Source organism: Odocoileus virginianus, chromosome 10 (assembly GCF_023699985.2).
Source record: "Odocoileus virginianus isolate 20LAN1187 ecotype Illinois chromosome 10, Ovbor_1.2, whole genome shotgun sequence".
NCBI lineage: Eukaryota > Metazoa > Chordata > Mammalia > Artiodactyla > Cervidae > Odocoileus > Odocoileus virginianus.
The window spans coordinates 33,441,172-33,456,835 of NC_069683.1; the positions used below are offsets into that span (position 1 = coordinate 33,441,172).

A 15,664-nucleotide genomic window follows, 5' to 3' on the forward strand; every position below is an offset into this window, starting at 1 on the left:
TCAGATGCTCACCTTGGGTCCAGTCATTGGCTGTCCCTTACCAAGCTAATCACCTAGAGCAGCCGTCAGTGCCTCCACAAGTACTGTAGTTAAATACAGAGGAGTCACAGAAGCATTTTGGAAGCCCTACAAGTCAAAATTCAAGATTCTGTTTTGAATTTCTGTGTTTTTGTGTTTGCTTGAGGGTAGGTGTTTGTGTGAGTGGGCGTTCTTGGAGTTTGTATAATCACTGTCGTATGTTCTTGCTTTAATGCTGCTGCTTTTTGTTCTTAGCAGTTCTAATGTTTTGTTGACTGTTCTCTCGTAGCAGATTTTTTTGTTTTTTGTTTTTTGTTTTTCATTCTTCCAAGAGTTTTTTTATCATATTTAATTCCTAAAGTTATCGCTTCAGGGCCACACTTTTAAAAAATGTACTTATTTGTTTTTGGTTGCTCCGGGTCTTCATTGCTGCACCTGGGCTCTCACAAGTTGCAGTGAGTGGGGCCTACTCTGTTGCGGTGCACAGACTTCTCATTGTGGTGGCTGCTTCTGTTGCAGGGCACAAGCTCTAGGTGATTGGGCTTCAGTAGTCACATCACACAGGCTCAGTAGTTGTGAGGGCCACACTTTTTAACTTGAGCATGTTGTTGCTGCTGAGCATGGGAAATGTGGCTAGTCACACCTGGCATGTGCTGTGAGTCTAAAATAATACCAGACTTCAAAGACTTCTAATGAAAAAAGAATGTAAAATATCTCTTAATAATGTCTCCTATTGACCACATGTTGAAATGATGATATTTTGGATATATTAGATAAAATAATTACTAAAATTAACTTCACCTGTTTCTTTTCACTTTTAAATGTAGTTACTAGAATATTTTAAATTATATATGTGGTTTGTATTTGTGATTCATATGTCTGTTAAGAGCTATACAAGAAGTTTCTGAATCTTCCGTCCTCTAAAATAATTGTGTACCATAGTTAAGGTTGAAGGCCAAGTACATGGTATTAAAAGGTCAAAATATCCTATCGGCATTCTGCCAGATTTGCTTAAGAGGTTGTGACTCTCTGCCTGGCTGAACTTTAAAGAGGTCTGTACCTAACACAGTAAATTTTTTTTATAGTCTTGTTTTAAAGCTTTAGTTTTTTTTCATTGTGATGTTTATGGTGTAGAGCTTTTTCTTTCACCTATAACATAAGCATACTAGTTGTGCTACTGAGCTGACCTCTTACTTGAGATCAGATTTCATAGGACAGCAAAGACCTAGAGTATTGAAAGCATGTACACTCAAGGGAAGGTGGTTTTGCCCCTAGCGTTTGGCAGTGTCTGAAGACAGTTCTGGTTGTTACAGGTGCCAGGTGTCTGCTGGGTAGATATCCTGCAAGGCATAGGAGAGCCCACCTCAATAAAGAATTATTCTGTTCACAGTGTCAGTAGCACTCAATGTGAAAACACTCATCTATTTAAAGATGTCCACGTGTTCAGTTGTAAGAACTGTAAGGATGATGGGATGTATGTGTTTTGAGGGGCTATAACTGTTGTCATTACCCTCATGCTGCAACAGTATGGTATTAAAGTAGCATGTAATTTGTAATTTAAAAAAAAGGTCTGAGTCAAGCTTCCATCCTGCTGTGTAGTAGCTGTGTGACTGTGAGCAAATGACTTAATTTCTTTGTATCTGAGATTTCTTATTAGCTAAATTTCTTATTGCTTTACTCATCTCATAGGGTTATGAAGACCAAATGAGCGTTTCATTTGATTAGTATTTCAGGTAATACATGAGAATATAATTTGTATATGTGTAGGCATTATGCAACATTGTTGATGCCTTTACATGTTCTATAAGAACCCAAGGCCCTTGTTCATGGTTTCCATCAGTTTTGACTTCATTAAAAACCAGTTTTATTTATATTGGAGATCAGAGTCCTTTGGCTTGACAGCTTTTTGTTTGTTTTAAGTCACACCATGGAACTTGTGGAATCTTAGTTCCCTTACCAGGGATTGAACCCAGGGCCCCTGCACTGAGAGAGCCAAGTCCTAACCACTGGACTGCCAGGGAATTCCCTGACTTAGTTTTAATCAATCAAAGCTCTAATAGCTAGATAACACAGAAAGCCCATCAATCTAGCTCAAGATAAAAAGAGATAGGTTGTAAGAAGAACATATCTTATAAGAAATTAAGAATCGGAACTGCTGAAACAGCTGTACTTCGCAGGAACCAGAATGGTAAAGGAATCAGGACTGGAGGCTGATATCACTCCTTTTTCTTTCCTTCTGCCCTCTTCCGTGGCATCTCTGCTCCCTTCTTTTCTCTGCAGACAGGCTTCTTCATTTTCATTGAGTGTGCATTTGGTTTCATCACAGCCATGCTTTCTCAGGTTTACCACCCACAAGCACGTCAAGATTTCCCTGGAGAATCTGTGGACTCAGTTTGACCTTTTAAGCCAGGCCGTATAAGGTATACCTCATTGGTCAATCTTAGGTATGCCATCTTCCCTGATTATCAAGGTCTGTGGCTAGGTTGGCAGATTCTCCCAGTACATGGGTTGGATAATTACCACAAAATCCACTTAGTATAGGCAGTTTGAATGTGGATCACATTTCATATATATTTTCTGGGGACTTCCCTAGTGGTCCAGTGGTTAAGACTCTGCACTTTCAGGGCAAGGGCACAGAAGTGATTCCTGGTTGGGAAACTAAGATCCCATACGCTGTTCAGGCCAGCCAAAAAAAAAAAAAAGTATGTTCAGTACTTTTATCTAGCTATGTGATCTTGAGCAAGTGAATCTTGCTTTTCTTAGGCTCTTTTTTTCGTTCCTAAAGGAATGTATTAGATCACTGGTTATTAATCAAAGGCCAGCATGAGTTTGAGCTGTGGGACTTTTGCAAAATAACCCAAGACCACTTCCAGAGATTTTATTGGTAGGTCTGGGATGGAACCCAGGATTTAAAAAAATATGTATTATTTTTAGTGGTTTTTTTTTTTTAAACCCAAATGAAGAGCATTATCTTACTCTACAGATAGCTATTGTATACTTTTTTTTTTCAAGTAATCATGGTTTCATGTTTATATTTAGAAATCCAAAAAGTGAAGAGACATAAAAATAAAAAGTGAAGGACCTGAATAAACAACAAAGTCCTGCTTTAGCATGGGGAACTGTGTTCATTATCCTGTGATAAATCATAAAGGAAAAGAATATATCTATAGATATAGGGTTGGCCAGAAAGTTCATTCAGGTTTTTAGTTACAATGTATGGAAAAAACTGAACAAACTTTTTGGCCAATCCAATATGTATAACTGAATCACTTTTGCTGTACAGTGGAAATTAACGCAGCATTGTAAACCAACTTTCCTTCAATAATTTTTTTAAAAACTGAAGGACCGCTACCTCGTAGTTTTCATTGTATAAAACCAGTGAAGATTTTTTTTGTTTTTTAAAATCTTCCTGGCAATGCTGACACGTCCCATGGTTCCCTAAAGGTCCCTCTGTTCCCTCATACTTCTAGTATTCCTTTCTTGAAAGAGAACATACTTTTAAAAATAATTCTGGTTGCTTTCATTTTGTTCTCCCAAGGAATATATTTACATCCTAATATACAAGTTTATATAGAGCATAAAATAAAAATTGTTTTTGCCGTCTGCCTTAGGCCATTATTGTAAATTGAATTTTACTGAACCAGGCAGCAAAAGGTACCAGTTATCCTCTGTCCTATGTCTATCACTCTACAACTACATAAACTCTGCCGGCAGCAGCCCAGAATGCCTTCATCTGATTTACACTATGTAAATAAATGCTGGATGAGATTTCATCTGACGAAGGAGTTTGACTCCTTAAAAAAAAGTTTAAGAAAGGAAAAATACCAGTGATTTCACATAATATGTTCCTTTTAAAAACTTATTTATTTTTAATTGGAGGATGATTTACAGTGTTAAATTGGTTTCTGCCATACATCGACATGAATCAGCCATAAAATGTTCTTGGTACGGATAGGCAAATAGGCCCTACATAACTTGCATAAGGTCACATAATGAATTTATGGCAGAGCTAAGGTTATCTCTTAATTCTCAGAACATACATTAAGCATAAAATAGTAATGAAGTCATTTTCTGTAAATGGTTTTAGAAGCTAATTAGTATTCACTGATAATAGCTTCTAAATGGCCCTTGAGACATTTCCCTTGTGATAACACATCAGGTGGTTTTTCTTTTTACAAGGACCACTTAAATACCTGTTATAAGTTTAGTTTATTAATTTAGCTTTTGAATTTTGAATTCTGTCCATTTTTGTCCTTAAAATATGCACATAATCATGTATTGTATTTTGTTCCATTAGTCAGTTGTCCTGGACTGGTTTTGATTTCCATAGTTATGATTATACAAACTTGTTTTAGTCTCCTTGCCTCTTTTGTCTTTCACTGTGTTCTGCACCATTACCAGTTTTCTTTTTTGAAACACAGAGCTGATCTTGGTCAATCCCTTGCTTTAAATTTTTTAGTTTCTTTTACTTTCATTATCTAGGTTCGCACTTCAGAATGACACCTAAAACTCTTCCCAAATGTGGGCCTAAACTTCCCTTTTTTTTTTATGGTATTAATTCTATTATATAGATAAAATAATATGATGTTCTTATATTAAGTTTCCATTTCTTCCAGACATACTTTCGTACTTTTGGTGATACTATTCCTACTACCTGGACTGCTCTGCCCACCCCTCTTTTTCAACCTCCAGATTTTTTCTGTAGACAGCTTGCCCTAACCCACAGTTCTCCCAGCTTTTGAATTTTGTCCCTGTAGAACTTTGCGTGGACTGCCATGATAGCAATTATTATATTCTATTATTGTCCTTCATTTATAGGACAGTTTAGCTAGCTAGAAAGAGAGCCCTACCAAGGCAGGGGCCATATCATTTATCATTGTTGAAGTAGGTACTTAACCAGTCATTTGTCAAACATTTATTATTTCAGAACTTCTGCCATGGTGGAGTCAGAGGTGGGTGGAAAGGGAAGTTAGTATGGAAATAGGATAAGAAGAGAGTGGTAGACAAAGCAAGTTCCAAGAAGAATAAAACAGTTTGAGAACTGAAAACATAAATGTTGGTTGGGATTGAGAGATAAAGGGTTTTATAAGGAAACATTTCCAGTAAAAAAGGAGAGGCTTCCCATTTCATTCAAACATTCTATACATGGAGATAAAAAAAGGTTTTTGACTGTGTGTCCCTTGGCTATTTGGAGATTTTTCCAGATGTTGTTGTTTAGTCTCCGAGTCATATCTAACTCTTTGCAACCCTGTGGACTGTAGCAGGCCAGTCTTCTCTGTCTATGGAATTCTCCAGGCAAAAATACTGGAGTGGGCTGCCATTCTCCAGGAGATCTTCCTGACCCCGGGTTCGAACCCAAGTGTCCTGCATGGCAGGCAGATTCTTAACCACTGAGCCACCTAGGAAGCCCATTGTATGTTTTATTGCATTGCTGTTTCAGTGGTGTTCTTTTAAGAGGTTCCTTTTGCTAGTTGGTGTTGCTATGGGTACTCATCCTACTGTATTTTGCAAGAATGCCTTTATGCCAGGTCTCTTTTGAATAATTAGAGCTACTAGTGGAAATAGCTCTGTTGCAAATAGCATTTACTAATAATTCTCATAATATGTCAATGCTAGTGACTTCAGTTGGTTTAGAAATAAAGAATTCTGTTACCAGCCTCACTTCTGCCCTACTGACAGAGACTTGAAGTCCTCAGTAGTTCTTCCAAAACTGGAGCCTCTGCCCCTTATGTCACCACCCCTGAGCTCTTGAAGCATACAGTGTGGACGTTAGGATAGGAGCAGAAACAAGTACATTTTTGGGATAAATTTTGAATCCTCCTAACAGGTTTTAAATTCAGTCTTAACTTCATTGTTTTGGCTTACTTAAATTAAATGCCAAACCTCTGATAATCTGTTTCATGCCAGAGTTAAAGCTTGGCCTAGGAGGGAATAACAGAAAAGATTCAGGTGTGGGCCTTTCCAGTATAAAGTGCTGCCACCACCTGGTTCTGAAGATGTGGGCTGTTGGGCTTGATCTTTCAGACCTGGGAGATGATAAACTTCCTTGCTGCTTTTAGAAAGGAAGAGGAAGAAGCAGCAAGAAGAACTCTTCTCTGATGATTTGGAGTCCCATGTTCAATTAATTTCTGCCTTTAGAATTTGTATAAAGCTTAATTCCAGTTCTGCTAAAATAAAACTTATACACTAATATATATATAACATATATATATATTTTAAAAAGGCTAAATAGAAACAAACCAAGATATTACAGTTATTTTTTGGATGCTGAAATTACAGCTCACTTGAACTTTTTCTCTTTACTCTTTGCTGTAGTAACCAAATTCCCCCAATGTATATGTGTTACTATTATAATCAGAAAAAATAATAGTGAAATTTAAAAAATAATAGTTACTTTTTAAGGAATTCATAGAGACTCTTCTGGTTTTTGCAAATAAGAAATTTTGTTATTCCAGTTACCATTTATTTCCTTTTAATTTTACTATATATTTCACGTACTATACAATTCACCAGTTTAACGTGTGCACCTCCGTGGATTTAGTAGGTTCACAGAGATGAGCAGTGATCATCACAGTTTTAGTTCTAGAACTTTTTTGACACCCCGCAAAAGATTCTGGAAACAGTGTCAGACTTTTTTTGGGGGGGCTCCAAAATCACTGCAGATAGTGATTGCAGCCATGAAATTAAAAGATGCTTACTCCTTGGAAGGAAAGTTATGACCAACCTAGATAGCATATTAAAAAGCAGAGACATTACCTTGCCAACCAAGGTCCGTCTAGTCAAGGCTATGGTTTTTCCAGTGGTCATGTATGGATGTGAGTTGGATTGTGAAGAAAGCTGAGCACTAAAGAATTGATGCTTTTGAACTGTGGGGTTGGAGAAGACTCTTGAGAGACCCTTGAACTGCAAGGAGATCCAACCAGTCCATCCTAAAGGAGATCAGTCCTGGGTGTTCATTGGAAGGACTGATGCTGAAGCTGAAACTCCAGTACTTTGGGTACCTCATGCGAAGAGTTGCCTCATTGGAAAAGACCCTGATGCTGGGAGGGATTGGGGACAGGAGGAGAAGGGGACGACAGAGGATGAGATGGCTGGATGGCATCACCAACTCGATGGATGTGAGTTTGAGTAAACTCCAGGAGCTTGGTGATGGACAGGGAGGCCTGGCGTGCTGCAATTCATGGGGTCGCAAAGAGTCGGACACGACTGAGCGACTGAACTGACTGACTGAAAAGATTTTTAGTTCCTTTGAATTATGCTCATATAGTTAGTGGTATAAACCCTTTACCTAGCACTGTGAGGTATGACGGCATATATGATATAGACTTTGACATGGAGGAACTGCTAGGCTAATAGGGAAGAAAAGGAAATACAGATTCTTTAAAATAAGACAGTAGCATCAAGTGCCAAGTCCATGATACAAGCTAAATATTACAGAGATGCTGAGGATTGAAGAATCTGCTCTGTTTGTAATGATGAGAACAGGCATCATAGATTTAGAAGAATGGCATTTCCTAGGCAGAGAAGATGTGGAATTACATCATTTTTTTTTTTGATAAAGATACTTTCAAGCTTGCACCCATTAGGAAGTGTGCCCATATTTTATCTAGATGTTTTAACAACGTAAGCCTACCTTTATTTAGAAAATTGTGGCCTGCAACATTTATTAATATACCACAATACATGAACATAGATAATTACTAGCTTGTAATTCAGCAATGACACTGAGATCCACTGCTTGGTTTTTCCTTTTTTTTTCCCCCTGATTTTTATTTATTTATTTATTGAAGAATCATGGCTTTACAGAATTTTGTTGTTTTCTGTCAAACCTCAACATGAATCAGCCATAGGTATACATATGTCCCCTCCCTTTGGAGCCTCCCCCCATCTCCTTCCCCATTCCACCCCTCTAGGTTGATACAGAGCCCCTGTTTGAGTTTCCTGAGCCATACAGCAAATTCCCGTTGGCTATCTGTTTTACATATGGTAATGTAAGTTTCCATGTTACTCTTTCCATACATCTCAGCCTCTCCTTCCCTCTCCCACTGCTTGTTTTTTAATTGATTTAACAGTCACAAGGAAAAACCTAAGACAGACTGTATAGCCATCCGTGTCCATTTTGTAAAGACTGAACCACATCTTCTATACTGTTATCTTCTAATGCGGGGCTCTCTTCTGTCCTCCCAACCCTTGTAGCTCCTCCACACTCCCACCCCCCAACCCTTGTAGCTCCTCCACACCCCCACCTCCCACCCACCACCATTTAAGTCTGTATTGCTGTAGTAGATCATTGCTCAGAGTGATGAAGGCCTGCCGTTCCCACTTAGAATGATGAGGACCTGACCATTTCCAAAGAGCAAAATGATTTTTAAAAGTTGTTTTGTCCCTTACAGTGTGGTAAATAAAATTTTTAAATTATCTACCCTAGAAAACTTTATTTACTGTAAATATATCCTATGAATAAATGAAATGTATTAAATCATAGTGTTGTGCAGATTTTTAAAAATTTCTAGGTGAAACCTGAAGATGGAGGGAACACTTATTGTTCAGAAGCTTAAATATTTAGCAATATAAATAAAATTAATTTTTATCAGTTCTGATACCAGAATCAGATTCCATAAAGCATATTCATTTTCTTTGACGCAGGGTTTATAAATATATATAAAAAAAAAAAGAATAGGAATAGGAATAAAAAGCACCAGGCAATTGAAAATATACTTATGAAATTTTTATTTACCAAAACTCCATGTTGACGTGCAAGTGATATGGGGTGTGACAGAACCTCTTTTGGAACCGAGAGTTCTCTTTAAATAGAAACAAAAGAGATTCTAACAACTCTTTGAAAAAAAGCCAGTAGAGTCATCTGTTTCACTTTGTTATGTCTTTTATTTTCAGATTTCTCTCTCAGCTTTTAGCATCTGTTGTAACTCATAAGTCATGATGATCTTTGCTCCTTTATTTTGAAATCTTTACAGTATAAAACAGCTTTGGCAGAGTTATTTTTGAGCCAAGTAGGACAATCTGCACAGATAGGATGTGGCAGCACCATCACCACATGCCCACAAAGTAGAAAGTCATTCTTGAAGTTTCATGGTAACTTAATCTCTAAAATAGGTCATCATCTTTAAAAAACCTCTGTGGCGATTTAGTTGCTAAATTGTGTCTAACCTTTACAACCCCATGGACTGTAGCTGACTAGGTTCCTCTGTCCATGGGGTTTCCCAGGCAAGAATACTGGAGTGGGTTGCCATTTCCTTCTCCAAAAAAACCTCTAACATCAGTGCAATTGTTTAAAGTCTTATGGTGTTCAGTTCCAGAGAAGTGATTTTCTAAACTGAAAGTGTGAAAGTGTTAGTCGCTTAGTCGTGTCCAACTCTTTACAACCCCATGGAGTGTAGCCTGCCAGTCTCCTCTGTCCATGGAATTCTCTAGGCAAGAATACTGGAGTGGGTAGCCATTCTCTTCTCCAGGGGATCGTCCCGACCCAGAGATTGAACCTGGGTCTCTCCTGCATTGCAGGCAGATTCTTTACCATCTGAGCCATTTTTTTCCCCACAGACTAGCATCATATGGATACTGATGTCTCCCCAGGTGACTCAGATGATCTAACCCCTTCTTTTTCATTGCTTTTGAAATTGAAAACAACTTTTACATTGTTTTTAGAACATATGTACCAATATATATATATTTTTAAAAGCATTATTTTACATATATACTGTATTTTAATGGAGAAGGAAATGGCACTCCATTCCAGTACTCTTGCCTCAGGAATCCCATAGACAGAGGAGCCTGGTGGGCTACAGTCCATGGGGTTGCAGAGTCGGACATGACTGAAGTGACCTGGCACATTATATTTCCAAAAATATTATTATATGTATATGTATATAACAAATATAATATTTTTAAAATTTCAAAAATTTTAAATATTTAAAAAAATACACAGACACACTTACCGGAGTATGTCAAGGAACAGCTGCATACAGTGGATCAATGTATGCTGCCCGGCTTGTTTTCAGTTTACAATCTCTGGGTGCTGATTATGCCCCCTTGTGGATCTCCTGTTGACTTCTTCCAGAGCTGCTGACTTCAGCCGCATAACAGAATTAACCCGACTGGCTCAGGATGAAAATAGTGACCTGAGTCTGGAAACCCACATTTTATCTTTTTTTTTTTTTTTTCTGAAAATTGTAACTTCATTTACTTTATTTCTGTGTAAATACTTTAAATTGTACTTTTTGTTTCACCTAGATTGTCTTACAAGGACATGCAACAAGAGTAACTGCTAAATCTCAACAGAGTGGAGAGAAGGCCTTTCGATGTGGCTATGATGGATGTGGAAAATTGTATACAACAGCTCACCATCTTAAGGTATATACGAAAGAAGGCTGTGTCTAGTTATGAGCATACCCAGGACATTAAACGCCAACTTGATGTACTTGTAACATTCAAACACCATTGTTCTCCCCCACCTGAGATACAAATGATCACACTCATAGACACACAAAAACCTATGCAGATTTTAGAAATAAACTCTTTCAGGACTAGGACTATGCTTTCTTCATCTTTGTCTCCCTAGTGTCCAGCATATGTTATAGTACATGATAGGTATTCTACATATTTGAATAAATTTTTCTCAGATGTGAAATTTATGTAATTATATGGGAGATGTGGATGTAATCACTCCGTTAACAGTAATTTGCTGCAATCCAGCAAAAGTTGGTGTTGATTTGTCCTGTCAAATACATAGGCCAAGTATTTTGATTGAAGCTAAACACAATATACCATCACTCATAAAAAATAATAGCTAACTTTTATTGAATAACTTACAGTGTGTTAGGAAGTGTGCATTTAGCATATTTGGAATAGCAGCCCCAGAGCCCATCTCTGCTGCTATCAGTATGTAACCTTGACATGTTACTTGACCTCTTAGTACCTTATCTTCCTTATCTGTAATATTGGACCATAAAGATTATATACCTCCCTCAACGAGTAGCTGTGAGAATTAAGTAAGTTAATTCTGTGTCTGTAAAGTACTGAAGAGTATGGCCTGGCACGTGGTAAAGATTCAGTAAATATTGGGCATTATCATGAGTATTCATTTGTCACAGCAGCCCTCTGTGGTAGGTATTATTATGCCCCCATTTTACAGAGAGAACTTTGAGGCTGAGAGAAGGCAGATGCCACAGTCACATCACTAGCCAGTGGTGAAGCCTTGCTTCAGATCAAGGCCCTGTAGCAGCAGCCTCCACACTCTTAACCTTATGTTGTATAGTGTCTCCTTGTACTCCTAGCTCTCAGCAGGTGTATGGTCCATACAAACACCTTTGAGCACTCTAGAAAAGCTCACACCTCCAGTATTCCTATCCCTTACTTAAAATGGGTACATCTTAACATGCAGCATTTGGTCTATATTGAGAATTAGTAGTTTTTGAGAAAAGTTATCTTCTGTCTTTCAAAAATAATATACAAGGAACAAAATAATTCAGCAGTTGGGGGCGAGGAGGAAGTCTTTGTGGAGACCATCTTCCTGCAGAGTGCCTCAAGGAAAACACTCATGCTTTTGTTTTAATGACAGGTCCATGAGCGGTCACACACAGGAGACCGGCCTTACCAGTGTGAGCATGCAGGCTGTGGGAAAGCATTTGCAACAGGTAAAACCTTGAGCTTTGTTTCTTGGTTCCACTTGGGAGTCAAGCAGAGACAGGTCAGAGGAAGGAACTGACCACCTGCCTTGGTCTGAATTAGTGGGCATGCAGCGACTAGTTTTCCAGTCTCTCCCTTTCTGCCTTTTGTCCCATTTAGTCTGTTCTCTTCATGTTCTCATTTTTCTTCTCAGACCTGTTTCTGCCTACTGTGTTCGTATTTCACTCCACACACTTCTTTCTTTTAGCAAGAAACACAAAAGCTGAGCATTAACACTGACTCAGAGCTTAACATTAGGACAGACTCTAGGGGGAACCATGAAGATCTGGGGCTTAGCAGTGGGATGGGTCCTGCCCTGGGACACATGCAGCAGGGCCAGGACTGGTGCCAGGCCTCCTGACTCCCACCCTGTTCTTCACTCCATGCCTCCATTCTGCTTCAAGATTTTGGAGTATGAGTAATGCACATGTAATAAGATGGGGACACTTTAAAAAAAGAAACACACAGTTTCTTCTAGTCAGAGATGAAACTGTTGAATTTTCAGCAGGACAGTCCTGAGCTGGTATGCTCTACTACCTGTTTAATAGTTATTCTGTTGTGTTTGCCTATTATTATATCCTTGGTGTTTACTATAGCTTAATCTCAGTAGGCATGCTTATAGGAGTCTTGTATAATTAAATTTCTTTGAAATTTTTCTTAAAGGTTACGGATTAAAAAGTCATGTCAGAACTCATACAGGAGAAAAGCCATATCGGTGTTCAGAAGATAATTGTACCAAATCTTTCAAAACTTCAGGAGATCTACAAAAACATATCAGAACTCATACAGGTACTGGTGTGAAGAAATACTCTTATCTAAGCCAGGAGTTTTCATCTGCAGGGAGGGACTTGGGGATGTGGTTTCCGGAAGTGCTTCAGGGAGTCAGTATCAAGGGCTTCTCTTAAACTCATGAAACTCCATGTAGTTTGCCATTTGTGCACATCCGTTTTTTCCAGGATGAGGGCCTGTAACACTGTTAAGATTCTCAGTGGGTTCCATGTTCCAAAACATTAGCAGTGGCCCTAGACTGCCAACCCTCTCAGTTTTTAGGAATTATCTGAGCAACTGGCTTAATTATCTAGGAGTGTACGTCCACTTAGTCGCCCAACTGAGACCAGAACCTAAGGCACCCAATTTCTTCCCAGTTTAGCATGGCTTTAAGCTGCTTCTAAAAAAAGAAAAAAGTCTGACGTCCTTACAGCCCCACAGAAAGAAAGGCTTGTTCCTTTCTTGTGATCATCTTTCCTACCCTTTGAATTCCTTCTCTCCTTTCCCTAAGGGGTACTTTGTTCACATCTTCCTTCCCCTCCTGTCCTTGTATTTGATTATTTGCGGATTGGTGTTGTAAAGGTAGTCATTTGCTTTGGATCAGAGTTGGAAGACTTTCAGAAACTGTTGATAAGAGATGCTGTTATAAGCTGTTGACTAAGTAATATATCGATAGCATAAGGTCATTTAGTTTGAGATTTTACTGCAGATGTTTTAAACATAATCTTATCACTTTGTCCCCAGATATTTCTAAGTATTCTGAGATAGTTTAGCAAATTTTCATGGAGGTTCTTCTCCTCATCAGCGGTTAACTTTTAGTTCAAATATGATTCCAAATCAGCTTTACAGTGTTCAGGAAAAAGCTGTAGGTCCCTGCTTCAATTTAATTCATGCTCTTATTGTTATATGAAAGGCAGGTGTTTCTAAGCTCCTGAGAATAACAATATATTCAGTGAGTATTTTTAATGCATATATGTATGAGGCACCAGATTTTTTAAAAAGACAAAAAATTTTTTTCTTTAAGTGTTACAGAATAAATAAAGGAGGAGATAAGCTTTTAGGGTATTCTAGGGCTATTCTAACTTAATCCTTATGCTTGACTCTGTTTTTCTTTTGTATTTCTTTGTGATATATAGTTCTTTGTTGCTTATCTCAGTTCCTTTTTTAGTATATGCCTTTCTGGATGACTTCGTCTTGGAAAGTCATGTAATCAGTGATGAGTTTTGAATACTATTCAGATTTTCCTATGTAAATTTACATTTGGAGTAGACAGTGCTGTTTGCAGAAAAAAAGAAAACAAGAAAAACAAAGGGAAGCTCAATACAAAAAGGCTATAGAGTCTGAGCATGAATGATCCTAAGCAGAATTGAAGGATAAGACATTTTAATTATCTGTATTTTTGCACCATCTAATGTATTTCCCTTTGTGTTTTCAGGAGAAAGGCCCTTTAAATGTCACTTTGAAGGCTGTGGTCGGTCTTTTACAACATCAAATATCAGAAAAGTGCATATTAGGACACATACAGGAGAAAGACCTTATTACTGCACAGAACCGGGATGTGGGAGGGCATTTGCCAGTGCAACCAATTACAAAAACCACGTGAGAATACACACAGGTAACGGTCTCTAGTTCTTGGTCTTCTATCTTTCAAGGCTCAGTTTTAACTCCTGCCTCTCCCATAAACCATTTGCAGGAATCTCTTCCCTCCTTCCTGCCACAGCAGTGGATTATGTAATTTGAACAAACTTCACCTTAGCATTTGTACATTATGCAATATTGTAATGTAATTATGCAATTACATTTATGCAATAGTTATTGCATGTCTGCTGTGTGTTCCCCTGCTAGGCATCAGAAATGCAGAGATAGACAAAACTTTGTCAAGGGCAGTTGATTTAGGGAGAGGTAATTGTTGCAGAGTATCTATGTATATATTTTTTACCAGCTTTATTGAGATACAATTCATACACTGTACAGTTCATCCATTAAAGTATATGATTTATTGTTTTTTTAGTATATTCACGAGGTTGTACCACCATCACCACAATCCAATTTTCATAGATATTTTCTCCTGTTCTTTCTTTTTTTTTTTTTCACTTTTATGATGGTGCCATTTACCGCACGAAAGCTTGTAATTTGATGCTCCGCTTTGTGGTTGTATTTTTTTATAGTTGACGTATTTTGTATTAGTTTAAGGTGGTTGTATTTTTGATGGGAATGGAGAGGAGTATGAGAGGATACATTAGTTTTATAAGAAATTTCTAATGCATTATTTTTATTACTCATATTAAGAGTAAACTTGTAATAATTCAAAATTAAAAGACATTTAGAATGGAATGTTAGTTGTGTAAGGTAGTATTTCTCAGGCTACATTCTGCAGACCCCTGGATATCTCTGGAAATATTTTCAGGCATCTATAGCAATCCCTTTACTTTGAGAAAGGAACATTGATAAGTTTGGATACTGCTATGGATAGAGACGAAGGAAGATATAAAGAAAATTTACTTTTTTAGAAAAAAATTACTCTGTCAGTGCTATAGAAAGACCTTAAAGGGAGATGAGGCCATAAGCAAGGAGATTGATTAAGGGCCATTAGAATATTTGTTGTTTTTTTTTTTCCATTAGAATATTTGAAGTGAGTGAGATGGAGAAGGACAAAAATGAAAGACATTGAAGAGGTATCAGCAAAGGACCTGATGACCAACTTAGTCATGAGGAATGAGAAGAACTTGTCATTCTAGCTTGTATGATAGGTTCAGTGATAATGCTAAGGTGAAGAAGACCAGGTTGGGAAGGGAAGATAATAGTGTGGGTTTCCCTCACCACCTGAACTCTCACCATCTGTATATTTGCTGTTATGGTTTGTAAAATTTTTACTCATAATTTGATTCAAATTGAAACCCCACTGTAATGAATCCACTTGATACATGCATTTTTCTGTAAAAGGAAAAGATTTTAAATTGCATATGAATCTAAATGAGAGAACATAGAATACACTGCAGACATGTTTCTGATGCAGTCATATCTTATACTCACATTGTATATTATACATTACTTTTTTTTATTATACATTATTGCCATCATCTTGCCTACATTATTTGTGTTTCCTAAGAAAGTAGAATATCCTGTGAAAACCTCAGAGGCCTGGAAAAGAAGGCTGTAGATTAGGAAAAAAAATTGTCTTTTGCTAATATAATCT

The 15,664-nt window shown here is 37.7% G+C and overlaps 1 protein-coding gene across 4 annotated transcripts in view; it reads left to right on the forward strand.

Moving 5' to 3' along the window:
• Positions 1 to 15,664, forward strand: part of ZNF143 (zinc finger protein 143) — a 63,350-nt gene that overhangs the window by 23,492 nt on the left and 24,194 nt on the right. For all 4 annotated transcript variants that reach the window (XM_020874453.2, XM_020874454.2, XM_020874456.2 and 1 more), the window contains exons 8-11: positions 10,267 to 10,386; positions 11,594 to 11,669; positions 12,364 to 12,489; positions 13,904 to 14,083. In XM_020874453.2, coding sequence (XP_020730112.2) covers positions 10,267 to 10,386; positions 11,594 to 11,669; positions 12,364 to 12,489; positions 13,904 to 14,083 — 502 coding nt within the window. The remainder of the gene's footprint in view (positions 1 to 10,266; positions 10,387 to 11,593; positions 11,670 to 12,363; positions 12,490 to 13,903; positions 14,084 to 15,664) is intronic.